General features: G+C 47.2%; 1 protein-coding gene across 1 annotated transcript in view; it reads left to right on the top strand.

Moving 5' to 3' along the window:
* sspo (SCO-spondin) overlaps positions 1–22,608 on the top strand; it is a 96,780-nt gene that overhangs the window by 36,516 nt on the left and 37,656 nt on the right. Inside the window, exons 41-88 of the mRNA XM_042214465.1 lie at positions 500–659; positions 2,036–2,084; positions 2,724–2,828; positions 3,603–3,730; positions 3,923–4,043; positions 4,126–4,253; positions 4,325–4,466; positions 4,552–4,722; positions 4,817–4,988; positions 5,079–5,142; positions 5,254–5,275; positions 5,580–5,700; positions 5,856–6,069; positions 6,176–6,317; positions 6,415–6,591; positions 6,749–6,937; positions 7,491–7,556; positions 7,641–7,796; positions 7,895–8,053; positions 8,137–8,301; positions 8,388–8,579; positions 8,680–8,802; positions 8,985–9,114; positions 9,469–9,594; positions 10,395–10,480; positions 11,567–11,752; positions 11,848–12,018; positions 12,102–12,357; positions 12,476–12,522; positions 12,628–12,798; positions 13,687–13,821; positions 15,566–15,702; positions 15,784–15,878; positions 15,975–16,024; positions 16,113–16,283; positions 16,547–16,717; positions 18,226–18,305; positions 18,762–18,931; positions 19,048–19,094; positions 19,226–19,426; positions 19,865–20,035; positions 20,144–20,344; positions 20,450–20,540; positions 20,627–20,847; positions 20,932–21,078; positions 21,209–21,375; positions 21,544–21,689; positions 22,341–22,561. Coding sequence (XP_042070399.1) covers positions 500–659; positions 2,036–2,084; positions 2,724–2,828; positions 3,603–3,730; positions 3,923–4,043; positions 4,126–4,253; positions 4,325–4,466; positions 4,552–4,722; positions 4,817–4,988; positions 5,079–5,142; positions 5,254–5,275; positions 5,580–5,700; positions 5,856–6,069; positions 6,176–6,317; positions 6,415–6,591; positions 6,749–6,937; positions 7,491–7,556; positions 7,641–7,796; positions 7,895–8,053; positions 8,137–8,301; positions 8,388–8,579; positions 8,680–8,802; positions 8,985–9,114; positions 9,469–9,594; positions 10,395–10,480; positions 11,567–11,752; positions 11,848–12,018; positions 12,102–12,357; positions 12,476–12,522; positions 12,628–12,798; positions 13,687–13,821; positions 15,566–15,702; positions 15,784–15,878; positions 15,975–16,024; positions 16,113–16,283; positions 16,547–16,717; positions 18,226–18,305; positions 18,762–18,931; positions 19,048–19,094; positions 19,226–19,426; positions 19,865–20,035; positions 20,144–20,344; positions 20,450–20,540; positions 20,627–20,847; positions 20,932–21,078; positions 21,209–21,375; positions 21,544–21,689; positions 22,341–22,561 — 6,761 coding nt within the window. The remainder of the gene's footprint in view (positions 1–499; positions 660–2,035; positions 2,085–2,723; positions 2,829–3,602; positions 3,731–3,922; positions 4,044–4,125; positions 4,254–4,324; positions 4,467–4,551; positions 4,723–4,816; positions 4,989–5,078; positions 5,143–5,253; positions 5,276–5,579; positions 5,701–5,855; positions 6,070–6,175; positions 6,318–6,414; positions 6,592–6,748; positions 6,938–7,490; positions 7,557–7,640; positions 7,797–7,894; positions 8,054–8,136; positions 8,302–8,387; positions 8,580–8,679; positions 8,803–8,984; positions 9,115–9,468; positions 9,595–10,394; positions 10,481–11,566; positions 11,753–11,847; positions 12,019–12,101; positions 12,358–12,475; positions 12,523–12,627; positions 12,799–13,686; positions 13,822–15,565; positions 15,703–15,783; positions 15,879–15,974; positions 16,025–16,112; positions 16,284–16,546; positions 16,718–18,225; positions 18,306–18,761; positions 18,932–19,047; positions 19,095–19,225; positions 19,427–19,864; positions 20,036–20,143; positions 20,345–20,449; positions 20,541–20,626; positions 20,848–20,931; positions 21,079–21,208; positions 21,376–21,543; positions 21,690–22,340; positions 22,562–22,608) is intronic.

Below are 22,608 nucleotides of genomic sequence, written 5' to 3'. Positions count from 1 at the left end.
CACCAATCAGCTAGATACATGTAACCTTTTCAAAGTTCAAAAAACGGGCGTCAAGGATGAAAGTCCAGTGTTTGCTTTTCTGTCCGGTGTGCTCACTTAGTGTTGGCAGAGTGCAGCAATCCACCAGCTGTTCATGATTATGTCCAAGTAAGAAAAGATGATTAATGTGGGAATAATGTGTCAGTTACCCTGTAATGTGCTGGCACATTAGCTCAGGTGCAGGTCGTGATCGTTATAAAAGTAGCAGCTAAAATATTGTGCACCCTGATCCAAGAATGGAAATGTCTCCCTATATATGGGAATCCAACCGTGTGCCAAGCATTTCTTCCCTGCTGTGAGGAAGTATTTTCTATCAGCTCTGGCTTTGTGGTTAAAAACATGATCGAATCATGACGTCCACCCACCAACGTCTCTGCTGGGTTTCTTTGAAAGAAAATGTCTGTTTGTCTTTGTGTCTGAATTACAATCCCACTGTCGGCGTGTGTGTCTGTGTGTGCAGGTGTCAGACAGCCCCCTGTGAGGAGTGTGAGTATCACGGTCAGTCCCACACAGTGGGCGACAGATGGCGGTCAGACCAGTGTCAGCTATGCCGCTGTCTTCCCAACCTCACAGTGCAGTGCTCCCCCTACTGTCCATATGCTGCCACTGGCTGCCCTCAGGTGAGAGGATGTGTGTGGCTGTTGTTCATTTTTGTTGGCAAAAGCTACTAAAAATATTTCCACATAGTCTTATTGTTATGTTTTAAATGTTGTTCACCTGTCGCCACTTTAGTGTCGTTTACAGACTTTACTGATTAGTGTAACCAATGTCTTAAGTTTGTGTTAGGGATGCAACGATACCAATTTTTTCAAACCGATACGATACCGATACTTCTACCACACACACACACACACACACACACACACACACACACACACACACACACAAATGCAATGAATCGGAAGACAGATTTTATTTTATTCTCTGCCGATAAAAAATAATATCTTAATAAAAATGACCACAAAAAAATTTCTATTGAAAAATAAGCACTTCTGTTAAATTATTGCAGAGTCTCCACATTGTAATTTAGCAAAATATCACTGAACTATTGGCACTGTCTCCAGCTTTCGGAATAACAAATAAACACTTCTGTTTGGAATAAAATAAATACAAATAAGGTTTGAGAATAAAATAAACTTTTAAATTGTTGCAGAGTGTCCATATTGTAAACAAACAAAGAAAATAACGAAAGAATTTGGCATTGACGAACGAACTCCCCATCTGCCCGTGGATCATCAGTCCACTGTGCCGTTAAACCAAGGACTGACATCGCGCACACACTGCTTGTCTTTACCTCTTTAGAAAGTTTTGGCACCATTATCTCCCTGATGTGTGGGCGGCTGGGAATTTCATATCGCAGCTCGAGTGTGCTGAGAAGAATCCTATGTTTTCCACGACTGGCATTGGCTGGTCATCCAAAGCGATAAAATGAGTCAGAGCCTCTGTTGTTTTACCTGCCCGTGGATTTTCTCTTGACATTTTTCATCGCTTTTCCAAAACCTGAGTTAAAGTTGGCTGTTCCGGTCCACACTGCTGACATTTTGTTTAGCCTAGCTACAGCAGCCTCCAGTTTCTCTTTTTTTATCTGGAGCTGCCAGTCTGACTCGTCTAACCCTGTGCCTGTTTAGCGCGGGATATCCCCCTAGTGGCCAATCTAAAAAACTACAACAAAAATGACATGCCACCCTCTGATTAATGAAATAAGTTAGTATCGGTTCATGGTATCGGTTAACTTTTACGAGTATGAGTACACACACATTTTACAGTATCGGCCCCGATACCCGATATCGGTATCGGTGCATCCCTAGTTTGTGTCCATGTTTTGTGGAACTATAATGGACATGGGCACATTTGTGTATGTGACTGTGTGTAAATGTGTGTTTGTATCTTATTCCATGGAAACACTTGTAGTCATCTCCTGCCTCTGCAACCTTTTCTTGCCTCCACGTAGCTGTGCGTCGTGGCAACTCGAGATGAATGCTTTTTGTTTGTGCAGGGCCAAAGTCTGGTGCCTGGAGAGGGAGACAGGTGTTGCTACTGCCAAGGTAAAATCTGAACAGTTGTTCTCCTGTTTACGCTGATTAAGTTCTTTCCACTTTAATGGTGGTTGAACTTAAACACGAGGAACTGCCCTCCATACTCACTAATGTAGCATCCAAATGTCAGATGACGTAGGGACTAATAATGATAAATGTTAGACGCCGTAATCTCACTTGTGGTGTTTGGAGGGAGAGCATTATTTTTATTTCTTTTTATTAGAAAAAAAACGTCACTCCTGACACGATCGACAGCACAGAAATGTTGTAAAAATGATTTTTAACAATCTGTTTAAGAAACGTGACAAAGACGGTGCAGCAGTTTATGAGTCAGAAAATCATCCCACAGATTTTACTTTTTAATTTATATGGAGTTAAAAAGTGAACGAGTGCTCTGTGCAGAATCAACCAATTTGTTAGTTTATAGTGTTGCATTCTGGGTAAGTGCTATAATTGGACTGGTAACAAATAATGGCCATGCATAACTTAAAAAAATGACCTTAAGATGAAGTTGGGACCCTTGTAGAAACATCATCTGCTGAATGGACAATAAACTTGCATTACTTAGACGACTGTCTCTTGTTTATGGTAGACAATCTTGTGTCAATGAATATTCTCTTACCAATGTTTGTATTCTACACCTGCTAGGTGAAAATGACACAATACTTACAACAATTGGTCCTGTCACTGTGACCTCCAAGCCAGCACAGGTCACTACACCCCTGATTCCCACATACCCTCTTCCTCCTGGAGGTAGGTGCCTTCCTCTACCTGTTGTTAGATATTTAAAGGTTGATCCTGAGACGATCCAGGAGAGCCAGTTTACTTTTATTAATGTTGCTCAGAAATGGTCTGCAGTTCACCCAGAGGCTCAGCTGAGGGCACCCATGAGACATTCACACCTCTTAGAAGACAAACATGTTCGCTTTTGCAAACTCAGTACCAACAGTATGTGTGACCTGAAATAAAAATGAAACGTTTAAGCCGACAGATTTTTCCCATGTTACTGCTTTGGAGTCAGAAGTAATTGATGCTAAGTTATCAGCTAAAGCTACACTGGTTAGCAAGCAGACACATACCTTTAAAACGAGCCTCAGTCAACAAAACTGGAGCACTTCCCCACATAAGCTGCCTTTATAAGTTAAAAGCATCAGTATCATTATTGGTATCCCTGTTTTTCTGTATTGCATCATACCAAATCTGCAGTATGGCACTGCTCTAGCAGCCATCGCCTGCCTCTAACCCTGACAGCACAGGTGTTATGAAGAGGAAAACTAAGCGCTTTGTTGAATCACACCAGAAACAGGTGTCTGCTTCTGCATGATCACTGCTGCTATCACTCATGTCATTGGCTCAACTGTATAGAAATATATTGCTATACAGTTGTAACCCATGAACTTTAATGGAAACTATCAGCTTACATTGTTATACCTGGACAATCTCACGAACAAGTCGGTGAAGTCTTTATAATCTGAGGTGCATCTGTTTTAAATCATGCAAACTTTGTTTATCCTTGTTCCTGTTTAGAGGAATGCTGGTCTCCCCTGGGTGTCCAGTCTCTTCCTGCCTCAAGTTTCAGTGCCTCTTCACAGCAGGCCGGTCACCCCCCTGATGCAGCTCGTCTGCATGCGTGGGACCCTCACAGTGACCTCCAGGTACTCCACACGTAATCAGACCCCTGAGCATGTCAACCATCATCCTCTTTTTTCCTTAGACTTCTCATAAATTACAAATGATGCTATTTAGTGATATTTTATGAACGAATGCCTGTAAAATGAGTCCATTGTGCCTCGGTTCTGCTTTGTGTTGAGTATTCACTGATAACAATCTTAAAATTCTTCCTGCAGGGCTGGAGTCCAGAACCAGAGGAGTATAAGGACCTACCACAGCGGAGGCCTGACAGCTACACCGGCAACACACAGAGTCCCTACATACAGATAGACCTGCTAAAGCCATACAACATCACTGGTAAACAGGCACACAGTTTACATGCAGTACATGCTGCTTCAGTGTTTTGTGCACTTAGTTTCGTCGCTGTGCTGTCCTACAGGTGTGTTGACCCAGGGTGGAGGTGTGTTTGGCACATTTGTGTCCAGCTTCTTCCTCCAGTTCAGCCGGGATGGAAATCAGTGGTACACTCACAAGGAGCTGGTCACTGATGCCCCACCCAGAGCCAAGGTGCAGCAGCAAACCAAAGCGCTTTCCTTTAAAGGCTTTATTATTTTTCTTAGTGATTGTTCTCCTCCCAGGTTTTTCTCGGTAATCACGATGATCGAGGAGTGACGGAGAGCAGACTGGACAGGATCGTGTCGGCTCAGTTTGTCCGCCTCTTGCCCCATGACTTCCAGAATGGCATCTATCTTCGCCTTGAGATCATGGGCTGTGGCGATGGTTGGTGGAAAGGATGCTGGTCTCACATACTGGGTTTGTGTGTGTGTGTGTGATTCTAAAATGCAGGCTTTACTTTCATCACCAGGTTCTCGCTGGTTAACATCACCCAGTCCTCCCTCACCAGTCTCCCCAGCAGGTGGCTGCAGAGAGAAAGAGTTCCAATGTGAGAACGGTCGCTGCGTGCCAGCAGGTCCTCTGGGCGTAGTCTGCGATGGCGTCAATGATTGCGGGGACAGTTCGGACGAGACCCACTGTGGTGAGCTGTCCACACCACAGCTCAAAGTTTGCTCTTTAAGATTTTAGAATAAACATAGACATTCTTACTGAGCACAACTACTCACTGTGTGCAGGTACGCAGCCTTCCACTACAGCCACCAGTCCACGTAGCTGCCCTGCTGGTCACTTCTCCTGCCCCCCACCAGGGGGCTGCATTGAGGCATGGAAGCGTTGTGATGGAAATCCCCACTGTCCCAGAGGAGAGGATGAAAGTGGATGCCACCCTCATGACAACATTACCGCCCAGTAAGACATGAGGACGCGGATCTTTTTTGTTTAACGTAGAAGCATTGCAGTTGTTTTTAATTCCTCTTCAATACGATCACTACTGTGCAGGCCGTACACCCCCCCGCCTGCCCCGCTGAGGACTCCATCTATGGCTGCTGTCACACATCCTGCTGTAAGCCAGTGCATTCATTTAAGTCCCATTATTTGCATTTGGATTTGAGATGTTTATATACGTACAGCATGAACAGAAACAGTGCTTCATACTCTGATCTTGTCTCTGCAGGACGGTGGGCCGGGATATCACGGTGAGGTTTGTTTTCAGCTGTGTGATTGTTTTTCTTCATTTCTTATGAAGGTTGAATGACTGTAAGGATCATCATATATCACTGTGGCGAGGCGGGGCCTGCGATGCTGCTGCAGGTGAGATAGAGGCACCTGCACAGCATCGGCAATCACGCCTCGGCATTGTAAAAGGCTGCGCTGTTGTCATTGGTTGTTGTTGGTATGTGAGCTGCAGCCGAGGTGTTTAAGTGTACAGCAACCGTTAATAAAGATGCTGCAAAGCATGCAAACATCACTGGGTCTGTCGTGGTTTTATCACAATCACAGGTATCTGCTCCTCTCCGCTTGGACTGGAGGATGGGAGAATCCATTACGGTCAGCTCACCTCGTCCTCCCATCGGGAGAACAACCCTGCCGATGCCGGGCGGCTGAATATAGTCCCAAACATGTGAGACGCTTGTCAAGCCTGAAACAGATCAAACTTCTGTCTTTCAGTGTTAGCACATTGGGTCTTAAGTAAACTTTCAAGTTCTTGTTAACGCTTGAAGGGGAGATGACAAAAGAGAGGTCATCTCCGTGTCATACCATCTTTTGTGCTCACAGCCAGGTGATGGAGCCCGGTTGGAGCCCGTTACCTACAGACCCTCAGCCGTATTTTCAGGTGGATTTCTTGGAGCCCATGTGGGTGTCAGGCGTGGTGACACAGGGCACTGAGCGAATGTGGGGTTCCCTCACCAAATACCGCCTGGCGTTTGCCCTGCACAGCAGCCTTTTCACAGACTTTACTGAGAATGGGAAGCCCGATGGCCCCGCTAAGGTATACTTAACACATTTAAACAGTACCATTAATTATAATTTCAGCACTGTAAAACATGATTACATATTTTTATATGTAATAAAGTGTCTTCTCTGTTGCTGTGCAGGTGTTTGAGGTACGGATGGTGGGCAGGACCCCCGTGACCCGCTGGCTCGGTCGGCTGGTCAGAGCTCGCTACGTGCGCATCATGCCTGCAGAGTACAGGCACACGTTTTACCTGCGCGTGGAGATCCTCGGCTGCCGAGGAGGTCAGGACATAAACCAAATTATGATAATTATTCCTAATGTTGGCTGTACAACCTTCTCTTACCAGGTTATACAGTTTCTCTTCTTCTGCTTTTGCAGATGAGCTGGTGACCCCCAGCAGTGTGACAACATCTCCCTCTGGTGGTGGGAAAGTGACAGTGCAGCGCTGTGAACCTGGTCAGTTTTTCTGCCAGCACAGTGACGAGTGCATCTCTGTGTCTTTGCTCTGTGATGGTCGACCAGACTGCAAGGATCATTCTGATGAGATCGGCTGTGGTACGGACAGCTTTGATTTTCTGCTCTCTTTAGCTTTCAAAAGTCAGCAGTAAACAAAAAACAGTCAAGGCCCTTCCTGCACCCACGCTCACTTTCACTTTCTCATTTCTCATTGTCAGTTTAGCTCATGTGGTTTTATTTTCTTCATCGTTTTTAGGTACAGCTCCAACAAGAGGCTTTCCAGGTCTGCAAAACCAGACCAGCTCTACAGGGAGACCAGGTATCCATGGTGACCACACAACAGGTGCCCCAGGCCTACATACCACCAGGTCTCAGGGCGGACTTCCTGGAGTGCCAACATCAGGAGTCACAGAACCTACTCGATCACAGAAGATCACAACTGCTGGTAAGTGCGAGTCTACATGTGCTGCTGTGTGACCGATGATGCAGCAGTGGATGAGATCCTGCAGGTAATGTAGGAGAGAAGTGAGAGGAATCGAGAATGAAATCTTTTCCAAATTCAGCTTTCGGATTGACTTTAAGATCTTAACGCTTGTTTTAAGACATTGCATGAACTAGCTGATCTCCTAACCTCGTATTCTCCCCCAAGATCCTTGAGGTCTGCAGACCAAATGCTTTTGGTTGTCCCAAGGTCCAGACTAGAACACAGAGGAGACCGGGCGTTTGCTGTGACATTGCCATTGCATATCAGATCCTCCCCAACACGGGATACTTTTAAAATCCGTCTAAAGACCCATTTTTATTCTCTGGCTTTTGCTTCATCATGAGTTTGTTACCATTATTCTTTTTATTCTCTTCTAAAACACTCTTCTATTTTTCTTTTAAGTCTTCTGCTTTGTCCATTTTATTGTACAGTACTTTGGTCAAAACTTGTTGTTTTTATATCTATATAAATAAATTTGAACTTGAACTACATTTAACCTCAGAGGTCACTGCAGGTCATCCTGGGCTGCATCTCAGCACGCGGTTCGACTCCGGTACGCCCGGTCTACGATCCACAAAAGGTTGGAAGCTATGCTGTTAGCATTTATGCTAAAACCACGTCTCTTTACAAGAGACTGTAACCTCTGTGCTCTACTGACTGCCAGCCCCAGTGATCACCACCAGCCCGCGTGATACCGGCTCACCCAGAGTGATTTGCGTGCAGGGCCAGTTTGCGTGCGGATCGTTTGGTTGTGTCGACTCAGCACAAGTGTGCGATGGGATACGGCACTGTTTGGACGGGTCAGACGAGCAGCACTGTGGTGCGCATGAGTAACTTTACAAACACCGTGGACGTAGAGTTGGAGGAGTTATACATCCACATTCACTAAATGTTTTTCATTTTTATCGACTGTGTCAGGCACCACAGCCAGGCCGGCGGTGACCCCGCAGCGGCCCACGGTGCCCAGCCCGTGCTCTCCCAAGCAGTTCTCCTGTGACAGTGGGGAGTGTGTTCACCTGGACCGCAGGTGTGATCTGCAGAAGGACTGCGTAGATGGATCTGATGAAAAAGACTGTGGTAGGCCACACGTGCACCTTACAGTGGTGATGTGACCCAACAGTGAATATTTTTAAGGTTCCCTCTGGTCTCCTTTCTTCCAGTGGACTGCATCATGTCCCCGTGGACAGCGTGGAGCGCCTGCAGTGTGTCATGTGGTCTTGGCTCCTTGTTCCGGCAGAGGGACATGTTAAGGGAAGCTCTGCCCGGAGGAGCTTGTAGCGGGGATCCATTTGACAGTCGAGCCTGCTTTCCTCAAGCGTGTCCAGGTCTGCCTTCGACCTCCATAATGGGATGCGTGTTTGCCTATTATCCAGTAATAGTTAATGCAACGGCAGCCTTTCTCCTGTTGTAGTTAATGGTCACTGGTCAGAGTGGACAGAGTGGTCGGAATGTGACGCCCGCTGTGGAGGAGGAGTCAGGCAGAGGAACCGGACCTGCTCGGCGCCGCCCCCTAAGAACGGTGGACGGGACTGCGAGGGGATGACCAGGCAGAGCCAGAGCTGCAACAGCCAGCCCTGCACCAAAGACACGGACACACAGACAGGTCATTGAGATGCAACCAGCCTGAAATGACCGGATCTTCTGATCACCTGCTTGAAACAATAAAAGCATTTGAAATGTCTGCACTGTTATTTAAATGACAGGTTGTGTCCGTGGCATGGTGTTGGTAACAGAGGAAGACTGTCAGGCCGGGAGAGTCGATCCCTGTCCTCCTACTTGCTCACATCTCAGCCTGGACAGAAACTGCACTGCTGAGTGCATTTCGGGTAGGATGCACAGTAGATTTGACTCGAGGCCAGCGTTGGCTTTGCACAGCGCGCAAAGAAATTTCAGTGGTCTTCTAGCCTTTGAGCACAGAGGTTCTGAACATTAATTATGTGTTATTGTGCAAGATTTATCCAAATGTAGCTGACACAGTGATTAAGGCATGAGTGATGTCTTTCTCCAGGCTGTCGTTGTCCCTACGGGCTGTACCTTCAACAGGGACGATGTGTGAATTCGAGCCAGTGCGTCTGTCACTGGGATGGCCAAACACTGCATCCGGGACAGGTGGTCCCCAGGGACCAGTGTACCACGTGGTGAGACCCACGCTCAGCTCTTTGTGCTGGAACAAAAGATGATACTAAATAAACACATCGGTCCAAATTCAGGTTTCTGTTGAATTATGGATTTGTTTGTGTTTGTAATAAAATAGTGAGAATCATCATGAGCAGCACTGGCAGCATCGTTTGCACTGGTTTGTGAGGAATTGCTCACATCTGATTGTTTTATTTATTTTTAACAGGGACAGTGTACAGCGATACACAGTTAGCCGCAGCTAATTTTCAGCCACCTATAAATGCAACAACAAACAAACTGATTAATAATCAACCTTTTTAGCTCATGTTTAAAAATACTTCATGTATTCTCGATCAAATTGCTTATTCTTACAGTAAGTGCAGAGATGGGCAAGTGACATGTGACAGATCCAGCTGTGTTGCAACCTGTCACTGGTCAGCCTGGTCGTCATGGTCACCTTGTGATGTAACCTGTGGCCTGGGGCTACAACAACGTTACAGGTAAGCTTGTTTAGTTTAATATATGCTTTAAAGCAGCTCAGTCTGTCCCAGGACCTGCCTGCAAACTCTTGCCTCATGAGGACGGGCATCGCTGAGCACCAGGAGGAACCCAGGATCCACTAACAGCATCCTGGTACTTAATGGCAGTCAGAGTGCCGTTTGCTAGCATGTAGACGTCTGTGTGTCCCTCTGTGGATATTGTTCACTGACCCACCACCAAACTGATCACGCTGAACGATGTTACAGTCAGCAAACAATGAAGAAGGTGAAGCTGAAAAGCACAGGGCGCCAATTCTGATGATCTATGTCGGGTTACGAAGTGTTGGGCAGTGAGCACAGGGCCCACTAAAGGCTAACTTCATGAAGGTTTCCCTCACGCCACCAGTGGTGACACTGATCCTCTCTGAGCACAAAGCCACTGAAAAATCAGTCAACAAAGATCAGGAGGGAAACCACTCCTGTTTGGAGGGGTTGTTGGTTTCATTATCACACCAAAGCAGCTGAAACAACAACCCCTCTGCTACTTACCTGACACATCAATGGCCCACAAGTTTAACTGACTTGATGCTGTCCTCTGATTAAGCCTTCCTTTCATGTTTCGACACTGTGTAACACTAACCGCCTGCTTCTGGGATCATACCGTATATTTCTGATGTGAAACATATTACCACTCTTCAGTTTGTTGGTTGTAAATGCTTATGTGTATAATTTATCATTTCTGTATCACTTACTGTTTGGATGTTTGTTTCCTCGCATACTTTAAATAGATTGTGAGGAGTGATTATGCTCTGTGTCCTCAGGTCTCTTCCAGCAGGAGCAGTCAGAGGTCAGCCCTGTCCAGGAGACTCGTCTGAGGCTCAGAGCTGCTCCAGCACATGCTTCCCTGGTATATTACACTCACAGCCTTTACTACTTCTAGACTAGACTATTGCAATTCTCTGTACATGGGCCTCCTCCAGCGTTTTTCAGTTAGTTCAAAATGCCACAGCACGCCTCTTAACTGGCACCAGAAGGCATGAGCACGTCACCCCAGTTCTAGGCAACACTGGCTCCCTGTTAAATACCGTATCGTGTTTAAAATCCTTCTGTATACTTTGAACATTTTTAATACCTTGGCGCCCAGTTACCTAACAGACCTTCTCGACGTGCATAGCCCCAACAGAGCGCTCAGATCCTCTAACCAACTGATCTTACTGCAACCAAGGCCCCGACGAAAGACAGGAGGCACCGAGCGTTTGCAATTGCTGCACCTAAACTCTGGAATCATCTTCCAATCGATGTGCGCATGTCAGATCCATTCAATCATTTAAATCACGCTTAAAAACTCACCTGTTCCATCCAGCTTTTGAACTAGTTTGGACTTCCTCCCAGTCTGCAGTTGTGCTGTCACTGCAACTGTAACTGCTTTACAACTGTTTTTGTTGCTATTTGTTGTAATCCGCTTTGCTGCCTTGTGTGAAGCACTTTGCTGAACGCTGTCCTTTTTAAATGTGCAATAGAAATAAATATTGATCTATTGACACGTCCGACACACAACATGTTACGGTGATTATTGTTGTGTTTTGGGTTTTTATGAGAGAATACAGCTAAGAGCTCAAATTTCTTTTGCACAGAAGTTTAAGTTGTTCTTGTGTAAGTTAGACGAGTTCATATCAAGCATCGCTGTTCTGTCCACACGTGTGTAAATCTGTTCTGTGCTACATGTACAAAGTTTGAGCAACACAATGCTAAAGGTGATGTAATCCTGCAGCTCAGGAGGGAGTGCAGGTCATCTACTAATTGGAAAGTTGATGCTTTTAATCCCTGGCTGCTCCAGTCTGCACGCAAATGTCCTTGGGCAACTTACTAACCCCAGGCTGCTCTGTGATGCATCCATCATAGTGTGGCTGTGATAGAAAGTGACCTCTACTCAGGTGCAGTGGAAAGCACTGAATGAGTCCATTACATTACTTTCCCTCCTCTTGTTGTGCAGCGCTACCAGGTGGGACATGGGGTAAGTGGACCGGCTGGTCAGAGTGCAGTAAAACGTGTTTCAACCACGTAGATGATGTGGGGGTGAGGCGACGATTCCGCAGCTGCACGCCGTTTAACCACACGCAGCCCGCCTGCGATGGAGACAGTGAGGAGCAGGAGCCGTGCAACACTGAGCACTGCCCGGGTATGACACATGTAGACACACAAAGACAGGATAGATGGCAGCGTTCCTGGAAAAAGAGAAAAATGAAAGGCCGTAAAGCTGATGTGTTCTTCTAGTGCCCGGTGGCTGGTCAGCCTGGTCGGCCTGGTCTCAGTGTTCGTCCAGGTGTGACTCTGGTGTCCAGACAAGAGAGCGGTTGTGTCATTCCCCCACACCACAGCATGGAGGTAAAAGCTGTTCTGGGCCTCACATACAGACACGCGACTGCAACTCTCACCCCTGCTCAGGTACCGTGTTTGTCCCTGTTACGTTTCGCCACCCCGTCCGCTGAATATCACGTACAAGTCTTGTTGCACTCCTGTCCTCGCAGGCGTGTGTCCAGAGGGCATGACGTATGTGACGGTACGAGAGTGCGAGGCTCAGGGGGGCGCGTGTCCACGGGTGTGCTTGGACATGACCTCCACAGAGGTACAGTGTGCCACCACCTGTTACGACGGCTGCTACTGCGCCCCGGGCTTCTACCTGCTCAACAGCAGCTGCGTGCCCCTGGCACAGTGCCCGTGTTACCACCAGGGGGAGATGTACCCAGCTGGCGCCACCCTGCCTGTTGATGCCTGTAATAACTGGTACCTCTCTTTACTCGTGCATCGCATTAAAGAGGAAGATCAAACTGTAGCTCTAACCTTCCATAAATACAGTAATCTATGTGTGAAATCACTTGTCCTTACACTGTGTGTCAAACAGCACATGCACCGATGGAGAAATGCAGTGTGGGACAGCTCCCTGCCCCGGTGAGTGTTGCTGTCTCCCTCTGTCTGTCTTTTCTTGCTTAATGGTTTGTGTCTGCCACTTTATTTTCCTTCGTCGTCTCTCGTGTGTGCGTCTGTGTTTCTCAGTGGACTGTGGCTGGAGCAGCTGGACACAGTGGAGTGCCTGCAGCCGGACGTGTGACGTTGGTGTGAGGAGGAGGTATCGTTCAGGAACCGATCCTCCTCCTGCGTTCGGTGGTCGTCCCTGCAAAGGAGACAGGGTTGGGATTGATACCTGCAGCATTGAGCCCTGCTTCGGTGAGAACAACTGAATTAGAAGAAAATATACACTAGTGGTCAAAAGGTTTAGAGCAGCCCGATTTTTCAGTTATTCATTACAATTCAAGTCATCCAAGTCCAATGAACAGCTTGAAATGCTACAAAGGTAAGTGTTGAACTGCCAGAGGTAAAAGAAAAAGGTAAGGTTACCCAAAACTGGAAAATAACGTACAATTTAAAATTATACAAAGAGGCCTTTTTCAGGGAACACAGCATGGTTAACAGTTTAAAGCTGCTCTGCAGCAGTGGAGGCTGAGCAGGCCTTGAAAGCTGAGCAGCATCAGCTGAACAGTATTGTACTGCAGAAAGTAGAGTGTTGCTACAGAAATGGCGAGAAAAAGGTGATTAACAATGGAAGAGAGACAGACCAGGTCTGTGCTACAGAGAGACTGCAAAGAAAGTCAAGATGTCAGTGAGTCCAGTTTCCTTCAGCATCAAAGGCTCAGAAGCTGACAGGAAGAGATCTGCAGACAAAGACACGAGTGAGCCAGAGGACAAGTTTCAAGCAGCTTAATAGTGGTCGTAGTAAGAAAGAGAAGACTTTGAGCTGCAGGTTTGACAGGACGAGTTGCAGCAAGAAAGCCAGACGTCAGAATAAGACAAAGAGGCTTGCCTGGGCCATGAAACACTGCCACTGGACTACTGAAGACTGGAAGAAGGTATCATTGACTGATGGATCAACATGCAGGATCCATGCTTTCATTTCACAGTGCAATCAGACATCAAACTGCATCATTTTCAATAGAAAGCTGGAAAAATTGTGGTGTTCTGAAACTTTTGACCAATAATGTATATGTTCTAAAATTTGAAAAAAACTGAAATGAAACCTTTTTAGATGAAAAACTTTAAGCTGTGATTCGTCTGAAGGTTTAAAGGAGCCGTGGAGTCCATGGTCAGAGTGTTCAGTGACGTGTGGAGGAGGATACAGGACTCGAACCCGCGGACCCATACGGATTCACGGCACCACGCAGCAGTTCAGCACCTGCAACCTGCAGCCTTGTGGTAACACAGGAACAGCCTACATCATAATAATAACACAACGCTGGTGGCTGTGTGGATGCAGCGGCTGCAACAAGTGTCTGTGATGGAGGAAGAGAGGCTCTGGTGATCTTCTCAGCTGTTCTCACTCTTCCTTGAGATCCGATACGGTGCATTTACCATACAGACAGTGATGCAGCTGCTCAGGACGCTCTTTCCATTACATCATACAGTCATGGTTAAACTCACTCTGAGTAGCTACAATCCTACAGTCTCAGCCTATTTGCACACTTTGTTTGGTCTTTGTTTATTCACAAGCAGAAGTCACTACTGCTGACATCGTTCACCTTTCTGCAGCTACTTCTCACAAGAACCGAGCGAGGTCCACTTCCCACAACAAACCCACAGAGTTAGCACGAGTCACTTGCAGGTGTTTCTCGAGTTTGTGACTCGTGTGATTTGAGTTGCTACAATCTGATGACTTGTTTAAACTTTATTGTAACTTATGTCTAGTATGGCAGTATGGCACGTTCAGGCGCAGTGGCCCGTGGAAATGGGATGGACTCAAGTGCAGATTCAAAACCGGAGGCCAGGGGTGAAGTGTAACGAAAAGAGATTTTATTTTATAATGCTCAAAAGCTAACAGAAAGTGTAGACTAGAATCAATGAACATAAACTAGATGTCTAAGGCGAGAGAAAATACTGTGAATGATAACTAGACGGCAGGGATGCTGAGTGCAGGTACTGGGCAGGGGAAACTGTGGCGGGCCTGGGCACTGAAACAGAGGAGAGAGCAGTCAGGGGAATCCCACAGAGGGTTGCGAGTAAGTCTAAGGAGTGTACACTGAGCTGTCTTACAAACTTGCAGGTGAGGGTTGCGTGGAGAGGGGAGGCAGGAGAGGTCCAGGTGGGTGTTGCATGCAATGCAGGGAGGCAGGCAGGAAAGAGTGGCAGCTCCGACACGGAGAGTGATTACCGGCGGCAGCAAACTGGTATCCAGGAGAGCTTGGTAGGTGGGGTTCCGAGGCTGACGAGGAAAAAACAGAGATACGATTAATACATATGATGAGTCACCAAGGAATGGACGTGAGGCCGAGAACTGACTAAAGTTGGCAGATAATCTGGCGACGACCAGTTGAGTGCGCCGGTCATAAATACTGCTGGTACGATTGCCATCAGGTGAGGAACAACAAAGACTCCACCCAGTGGGGAGGAGCTGATGCTGTGGAAAACCACCCAGACCACGACAGGCACACAGTGCAGTGCATTTAACCTCTTCTTCATTTCTTAATTTTTTGCATATTTGTGACACTTAAATGTTTAAATTTCATTCAGTATTGGACATACCAGAGGAAATAGAAAATGCAGTATTTAAATGATTATTTCAGAGCCATCCAAACCCAGCTGCCAAGGCGTCCGTTTCGTATTTACTCAGGAGATCTTTGCCTAACTTTAAAATCGTTCTGAATTATTTGTCACAAATATGCAACATCTGAGACATCAGAAAGGGCTAAATACTGTTTCGTGGCACTGTATGGCGTTTCCTTTTATCTGTTGGTGCTGATACAGTTTGGTAACAGAGCCCTGAGTCACATCGCTCATGGGTTGAATTTCCATGGCTGTTGTGTTAAAACTCAGATATTATGACAGTTACATTCTAATTCATACGCTCACCGTTTCGCCCACTTTTCATCCCTTCAAACTGGTGTTTTTGGTTATGCTGTAGGGGTTTTTACTGGTCTTTTCTCTGACTCTGTTGCTGTGCTAGACGAAGGGGAAAAGTGTCCTCCGGGCCAGGAGTGGATGCAGTGTATGATGGGAGCAGTGTCATGCATGGACCTCACATTGGATCTCAGCAGGAACTGTACTCCGGGATGCCGGTGTCCACAAGGGACTGTCCAGCAGGTGAATGGGTGACAGGAATACACACACATAAACAGATGGTTTGGGTACGACCTCTTTGCTCACGGGCTCCTACGTTCCCAGGACGGTGTGTGTGTGAGCGAGTCTGACTGTCGCTGTGATGTAGGCGGAGAGCAGTACAACCCGGGAGACCCCGTGCCCTTAGACTGCAGTAACTGGTAAGTAAAGCTGGCTTGCTTCAGCAGATATATGAGCCGTGACAAACTGTGGAGATATAAAGTGGATTAAACACAAATGTGTGTCAAATATTTCAGTACCTGTGAAGGAGGAAGGCTGGTGACCTGTTCCCGCTTTAGCTGCAATGGTATGTATTTACAGTGCGATGATGTCTTTCGTCTTTTATAATGTGATTTACACTGATTTTGCCTGATTTTACCGCACAAACCAAACAGTTGATGGCCAGTGGTCAGCATGGACTCCCTGGGGTCATTGTTCGGTGTCTTGTGGAGCAGGCCTTCAGTCTCGGTACCGGTTCTGCTCCAGCCCCCGGCCCTCTGGCAGTGGCCTGCCTTGTACGGGCCCTCACCATGAGGACCAAGTCTGCATCATCGCCCCGTGTGACCGTGGGTTACTTTTCTGTCCCTGTGTATTGACTAATAGTCTGAGCAAACGTGAAGTTTAATTTGTCTGGCTTTCAATCAGTTACTAGGAAAGTGACGCCTCCCTGTCGTACAGTAGGATGCAGTAAACTCACAGTAAAGTGTCCACACTGGCACTTTAAAGTTTTGAAGGGGTTAGATTCATGTATTTATGTTGATCTGCTCAGCTTACTAACCTTTATTTGCTCGCTTCATGTTTTTTAATGTGATGCGTTGGCTTTTTCCAGGTGATGGTGGCTGGGGTCAGTGGAGTCATTGGACGGAGTGTACCAAGTCTTGTGGTGGGGGGGTCCGAAGCAGAAGGAGAAATTGTGACAGTCCCAGTCCAGAGGGGGAGGGGAATTACTGTGAGGGTCTGGGAAGTAAAGTCACATCCTGTAACACCGAGCACTGTCCAGGTGCGTTTGTATTACTAGCATGTGCTGTCTGCTAACTACACTGAGTACAGCGCGGTGGATTCTGTATTACTGATATAAGGGTCCTCATTCCTCAGTGGCTCACTATGGGATTGGCCTGTCTGCTGATCGCAACGACCATGTCGGGCAGAGCCACGTACCATTAAGTGGCTGCGACGCAGGCATTGTTCAAACGCCTCTTTGTGCTTCAAGCATATCTTGACCTGCAATATAGGCTAGCTATTATAGCTGTCCATAGATATGAGTGCTAACGCTAACTTGTCTGTCATTGTTACTTGGCTTCATCCTGACCTTGAGTCTTCGCCGTAGACCGTGGTGTTCTACCACTTAGCTGTACGCTGAGATGGTTTCTTTTTACGATTATGCACATCAGCCGACATCTTCTTTGCTGTAGTTAGCATACAAGCTAACACAGACAGTCCTCCTGAGATATACTGAGTAGAAACACACACCAGGTTTACTTGTGTTGCCTAAGGCTAGAACATGCCCAGCTCACGATTGAAGGCGTTGGTTTATGTGGGCACTGGATGAGGATGACAATGAGGTCAGACCCCAGAGAAATCTTCATCCTCTACGCTGAGGCTGCCGAGCCTAACAATGAACGGTTCCTGGTGTGCACCAGCACCTGTTCCCAGCATAGATAGAATATGTAGTTAGTTCAAAATTCCCAAACAAATCAAGCCCCGGCCAGCCCCCGTAAGCCCACCAGGCCAGGAGGGGAGGGTGGGCTGGCCATGGAATGACCGAACTCCACAGCAGCTCCACTGGGACAGTTCTTGTAGCCTGTCGGTCAGCAGGTCAAAAAGAAGATGCTACCCTGGCAATCTCCTTCGTTCCCACAGGTGAAAAAGCTGCATGGTCCCCATTCATCAGCCCACATGCTACATTCCTAAGTGTGTTGCACATGATAACCTCCTCCCACTTTTGACTTTGCCCTATGTTAGCTCTTTTGGTGGAGTAAATATCTCAGAAGATACAAATTCAGGAGGAGGTTTGATTTTCAGAGCGTGTGTCACGTCCTTTGGCGGCCCGCCTCTGAGCCGTCAGAGCTTTTGTACGTTGCACCAAAGTGGTCATAGCAAGGCATTTGTTTAGCTACGTATTTAGACCGCTGGCTAATTCTAATTTGGTCAGACCAAGAAACTACAACACAAGGATCTGTTGTCCTTGAAGCATCTTACCATACTAAGGCTTCATCATAAACACAAAAGTGTTTCTCTAGGAGAACTTTAAGTTGTGTGTTCTCAGAGTGAGATGGCTCACAGCCCACCTTGTTGGGTCAAAGGGCGACGAGGTGCTTATCTTAAATAATAACTGCGTAGTAATGCAAACTCAAGTGTGATTGGATCAGCCCAGCGTGGTCGTGCATGAGACACATCCCTCTAAGGAATACGCAGGGAGATGCTTCCTATATTAGCCATCTCAATCGTGCTACTCTGAGAACCAGGGTTATGTAAGTAACCCAAAGTCCTGTATGCTTGTGTTTTCAGTGGCACCATGTTCCCAGGTCCCAGGAACAGTGTTCAGCAGCTGTGGGCCATCCTGCCCTCGCTCCTGTGATGACCTTACTGTGAGTATCACTAGTGTGACTCCTGTCTGTCACTCGATGTATTTCATGCTTCTTATCCACAACCAGGTTCTGGAGGGTGTCATCAAAACAGACAAGCTCAGTCCTCCCTCTCCTCAGCACCTCCTCCAGGTTTTCCAGGGTGATGCTGAGGTGAAATAATTTATCAACCGTGCCCTGGGTCATGGTGGGAACTGCCTCATGAAAGTTCTCCTCCTGTTTAAGCCTTTGAAAAAAACATTCTGCCACTTGTATCTACAGTCTTATCCTTTCAGCCACTACCCACAGTATTGTACTGATAACAGACTGGTACCAATCCATCTGTCAGCCTCCCACTTTGATCTGATTCCACAGAGTGGACATCCACCCTATTCTGACTTATGTCAGACGTGGATGTGCTTATTCTCACACTCATTACTGGGGATTAAAAAAAGTCCTAATTTCCCCCCTCTCTCTCAGCACTGTGAGTGGCACTGTGAGCCAGGATGCTACTGTACAGAGGGAAAAGTCCTGTCTGCTAATGGGACCGTCTGTTTAGAGAAGGAAGATTGTCCCTGCCTGGACCTTAACACCGGACGACGACTGGAACCTGGAGACACCATTGAAGCCATTGATGGATGCAACAACTGGTCAGAATTATACAAACACAAGAAGCACACGTAACACATGTAAAACACATTAGGATACACACAGATAACCAGTTAGAAAGGAAACCTGAAGATCCCTCTGTTCCTTTGTTCTTTAGCACCTGCGAAGGTGGGAAATTCAACTGTACTCGAAACCCTTGTCCAGGTAAGTAAAGCCAGCTTTCAGTTTCAGAGTCAGATCATCTTAATAGTGTTAATATGTAGGACGATGTAGACAATGGCTATGTCTTGTAGTGGGTATAAAATAGCACAGATAGTTGTTTACATCCAATTTAGTGTCAGGTGGCTGGTGTGAGTGGTCAGAGTGGACCCCCTGCTCCAGGACCTGTGGAGCAGAGTCGGTGACCCGATACAGAAGCTGCAGCTGTCCTGAGCCAGAGGCCGGAGGAGAGCCGTGCTCTGGTGAGCAGGAACTGCACAGTGGGGTTGGAGTTCAGATCCACAGGCAGCCCTGCCCTGTCGTTACTTTCTGTCCAGGTGAGATGATAATGTCTCATGGAAAGACACATTCGCACAGTTTGTAAATGTTCTGGATGCGTGTGGCTGAAACTACTTGCCTTTGGGCTCAAGGTCAGAGGTCAGAGGTCACGTTTTCTGAAAATCTTGTGAATGCAATGACTCAAGATGGAAGTCAGCTAGGATTTTTGATTTTATAGCATTTATACAGATTTCTGTGTCATGTTGAAAAATGACCTTCTGTTATTGCACTTTTCTCTCTCACTGAGATATTACAGTTTTGTTTTGCTACTGTTGTTAATCACTGTGCATTTGTCTCTTACTTTCAAATATTTTCAAATATTAATATTTTAATTTGTGTCGGTTTTCTTGTTGGTTTTCTGGTTCCAGCTACAGATTCTCAGTTACATCAGAGTAGTTGTACCTCTTCTTCTTCTCATTGCCTTACTGTGTCTTTAGTTCATGGCTCGTGGAGTCCCTGGTCCATGTGGTCAGAGTGCGATGGATGCACAGGATCGTCGACTCGGACCAGAGAGTGTAACAGTCCTCCTGCTAGATTCGGTGGTCTGCCGTGTCTGGGAGAGGGGAGGCAGAGCCGCCCTTGCAGTGAAAATCTCACCATCTGCTCAGGTTAGCATAGCTGTGGGTTTCATTCACTTTGACCGTAGAACTGCATAAACACTGTTCCACTTTTAAAAAACGATGTGGATGGTAATTCTATTCAAACCTTGTTCTCAGACTGTGGTGGAGGCCAGGAAGAATGGCCTTGTGGGAAGCCCTGTCCTCGCTCCTGTTCAGATCTCCATGGTGACACAGAGTGCTTGGACTCCCCCGAGTGTAACGCGACCTGTGGTTGTCCTGGTGACACGGTGCTGCAGGACGGAGTGTGTGTGGTGAGACAGGAGTGTCGCTGCAAATACCACGACAGCTCTGCTAATGGTTTGATCCTAATTTTGCTAACTTGTAAATATCAGCGTGTTAGACTGTGAACATTTTACTCCACTCAGTGTGATCATTTGCTCTGATCGGTCTATTTTTGTGCAGATTCAAGCAATGCATCGTGGCTATGGCCCGGTGGATCTGATTGGCTGTTTGCAAATCCAGGAGAGAAAATTATCAGTGACTGCAAAAACTGGTAAACAGCTGATTCTTATTTTGGTTTAATTCACTCTTAATGTTCGAATAGCAAAAAAAAAATCTTTTTTCCCGACCTAATCTCAGCTCGTGTGAGGCTGGCGTTCTGCAGTGTCAGTCTGTCCCCGGCTGCCATGTCGACGGTGGCTGGAGCCAATGGGGAGCCTGGACTGAATGCTCTCTTTCATGTGGCGGTGGAGTCAAGTTCAGAAGGCGCCTGTGTGATAATCCGTCTCCACAGAGTGGCGGAAGAGGCTGCCTGGGTGATGCTGAGCAGCAGAGAGACTGCAACACGCACCTGTGCACAGGTAGTCATGACGGGCTCATCTAGGTTTTTTACACTACCATCTGCATTGTCACATGTGTGATGTCTGTCTGTATTGTGTCTCCAGAGTCAGTGGGCCCGTGGTTGCCGTGGTCTCAGTGGTCCGAGTGCTCGGTCAGCTGCGGTGGAGGGCAGCAGTACCGCTCTCGTGTCTGCAGCTCTCCAGCGTGCAGCGGTCGTCAGAGCAAGATCTGCAACACCCACGTCTGCCTCGGTGAGCGTCTGCTTCCTGTGCAGTATTTGTAGCCATGCTGCAAAGTTATATTTATACTGCTCCAGTTGGAGGACTGTTTAATTAGTGTCTTTAACTGCTGTTGCTGCGTGGGCTTCATGTCGCTCTGCAGAGGTGGGCTGCCCTCCTGGCAGGCTGTACAGGGAGTGTGAACGAGGAGAAGGTTGTCCTTTCAGCTGCGCTCAGGTCAGCGGCAGGGAGGGATGCTACGCTGACGGCTGCGAGGAAGGCTGCCACTGTCCCGTGCACACCTACCAGCACCGTGGACTCTGCTTGTCGGTGGGTTCAGAGTAACTCCCATAGTTCAGTAGTAGACGTGTGACGTTTTAAAAGTGCAGCACAGAAAATGAAGAGCATGAACCAGGCTGTGATGCACCACTGAGAAGATCATTTCAAACTGATGCAGTTTCTTCTCTTTAAAGGGTGTTTGTGTTTGGTGTGTTTCAGGAGTGTCCATGTCTGGTGGATAAAGAGCTGCTGGCCTCTCTGCAGAGCGTCTCCGTGACACCAGTCGCATCCCTGCTGTTTCATAACATCTCAGAGGATATGGAGCTCCAGTCTGGAGATACGTTTGTCCATGACTGCAGCGCCTGGTAAGCAGAGAACTTTGGGAATATTAATACAATTTAAAAAACAAACAAACATATTTTAAATAACTACTTCCAAAGTAGTCGTGACATCCCGTTCAGGTGGGGGGAGCTATCAAAGTGGGAGAGGTGGGCTGCACCGTGGACACGTCGAAGGTATCCATGGAAATCACTGCAAAGCCGTTATCACAGGAATGACAGCGTTGTCACTTAAGATGGACTGAGTTGAGAGCAAAATTTTATGGCCTCATTCAGATCTGACTGAGTCGTTAATTCTGAACAGTTGATGCTGGTTTTATACAAACCTGCTGATATCCAGACAGCCCATTCTTCAGGGCAGGCCTTTCTTCTTATTAGCAAAGATAACGCCAAAGCACAGGATGGATGCATTCCAGCACTGTGGCCCTGTAATAAAGACTTCCAGTGTTAAACTGGCCTGTCCACAGTCCACCGGTCCCACTTTGAGAACATCTACCACAGTGTACAGCTACAACCTGAACTGGTGCGCAGCTACAATCCTGTACTGAGTAAGAAATGGAAAACATTTGTTGTTGTGACACAGTGGGAGTGATGCCAACTGTGTCATACGTATAAAACAGTGTAAAACTGCTGTTATATGGAACATCACCACCAGTCTACCCCTTTCGTTCCCCGTAGCGAGTGTGTGCACGGCAGGTGGAACTGTTCTCTGGAGCACTGTCCTGTACACGGTGCTTTGTCTTCCTGGGGCCGCTGGAGCCCTTGCTCACTATCCTGCGGTGGTTTGGGGCTCAAAACCCGCTCTAGAGGTTGCACACAGCCCGCCCCGGCCCATGGAGGGAGAGACTGCCAGGGGCCACGGAGGGAAACGACCTACTGCCAGGCCCCTGACTGTCCAGGTACTTTGGAGAGATTCTGTAGAACACGTGTAATATGTGTCTTTCAG

The sequence above is a fragment of the Haplochromis burtoni genome, unplaced genomic scaffold, assembly GCF_018398535.1.
Source record: "Haplochromis burtoni strain Fernald_Lab_line unplaced genomic scaffold, NCSU_Asbu1 Contig_569, whole genome shotgun sequence".
Lineage (NCBI taxonomy): Eukaryota > Metazoa > Chordata > Actinopteri > Cichliformes > Cichlidae > Haplochromis > Haplochromis burtoni.
Note: the sequence above shows the minus strand (reverse complement) of the source record. Positions and strands in the feature narration are given on the sequence as shown.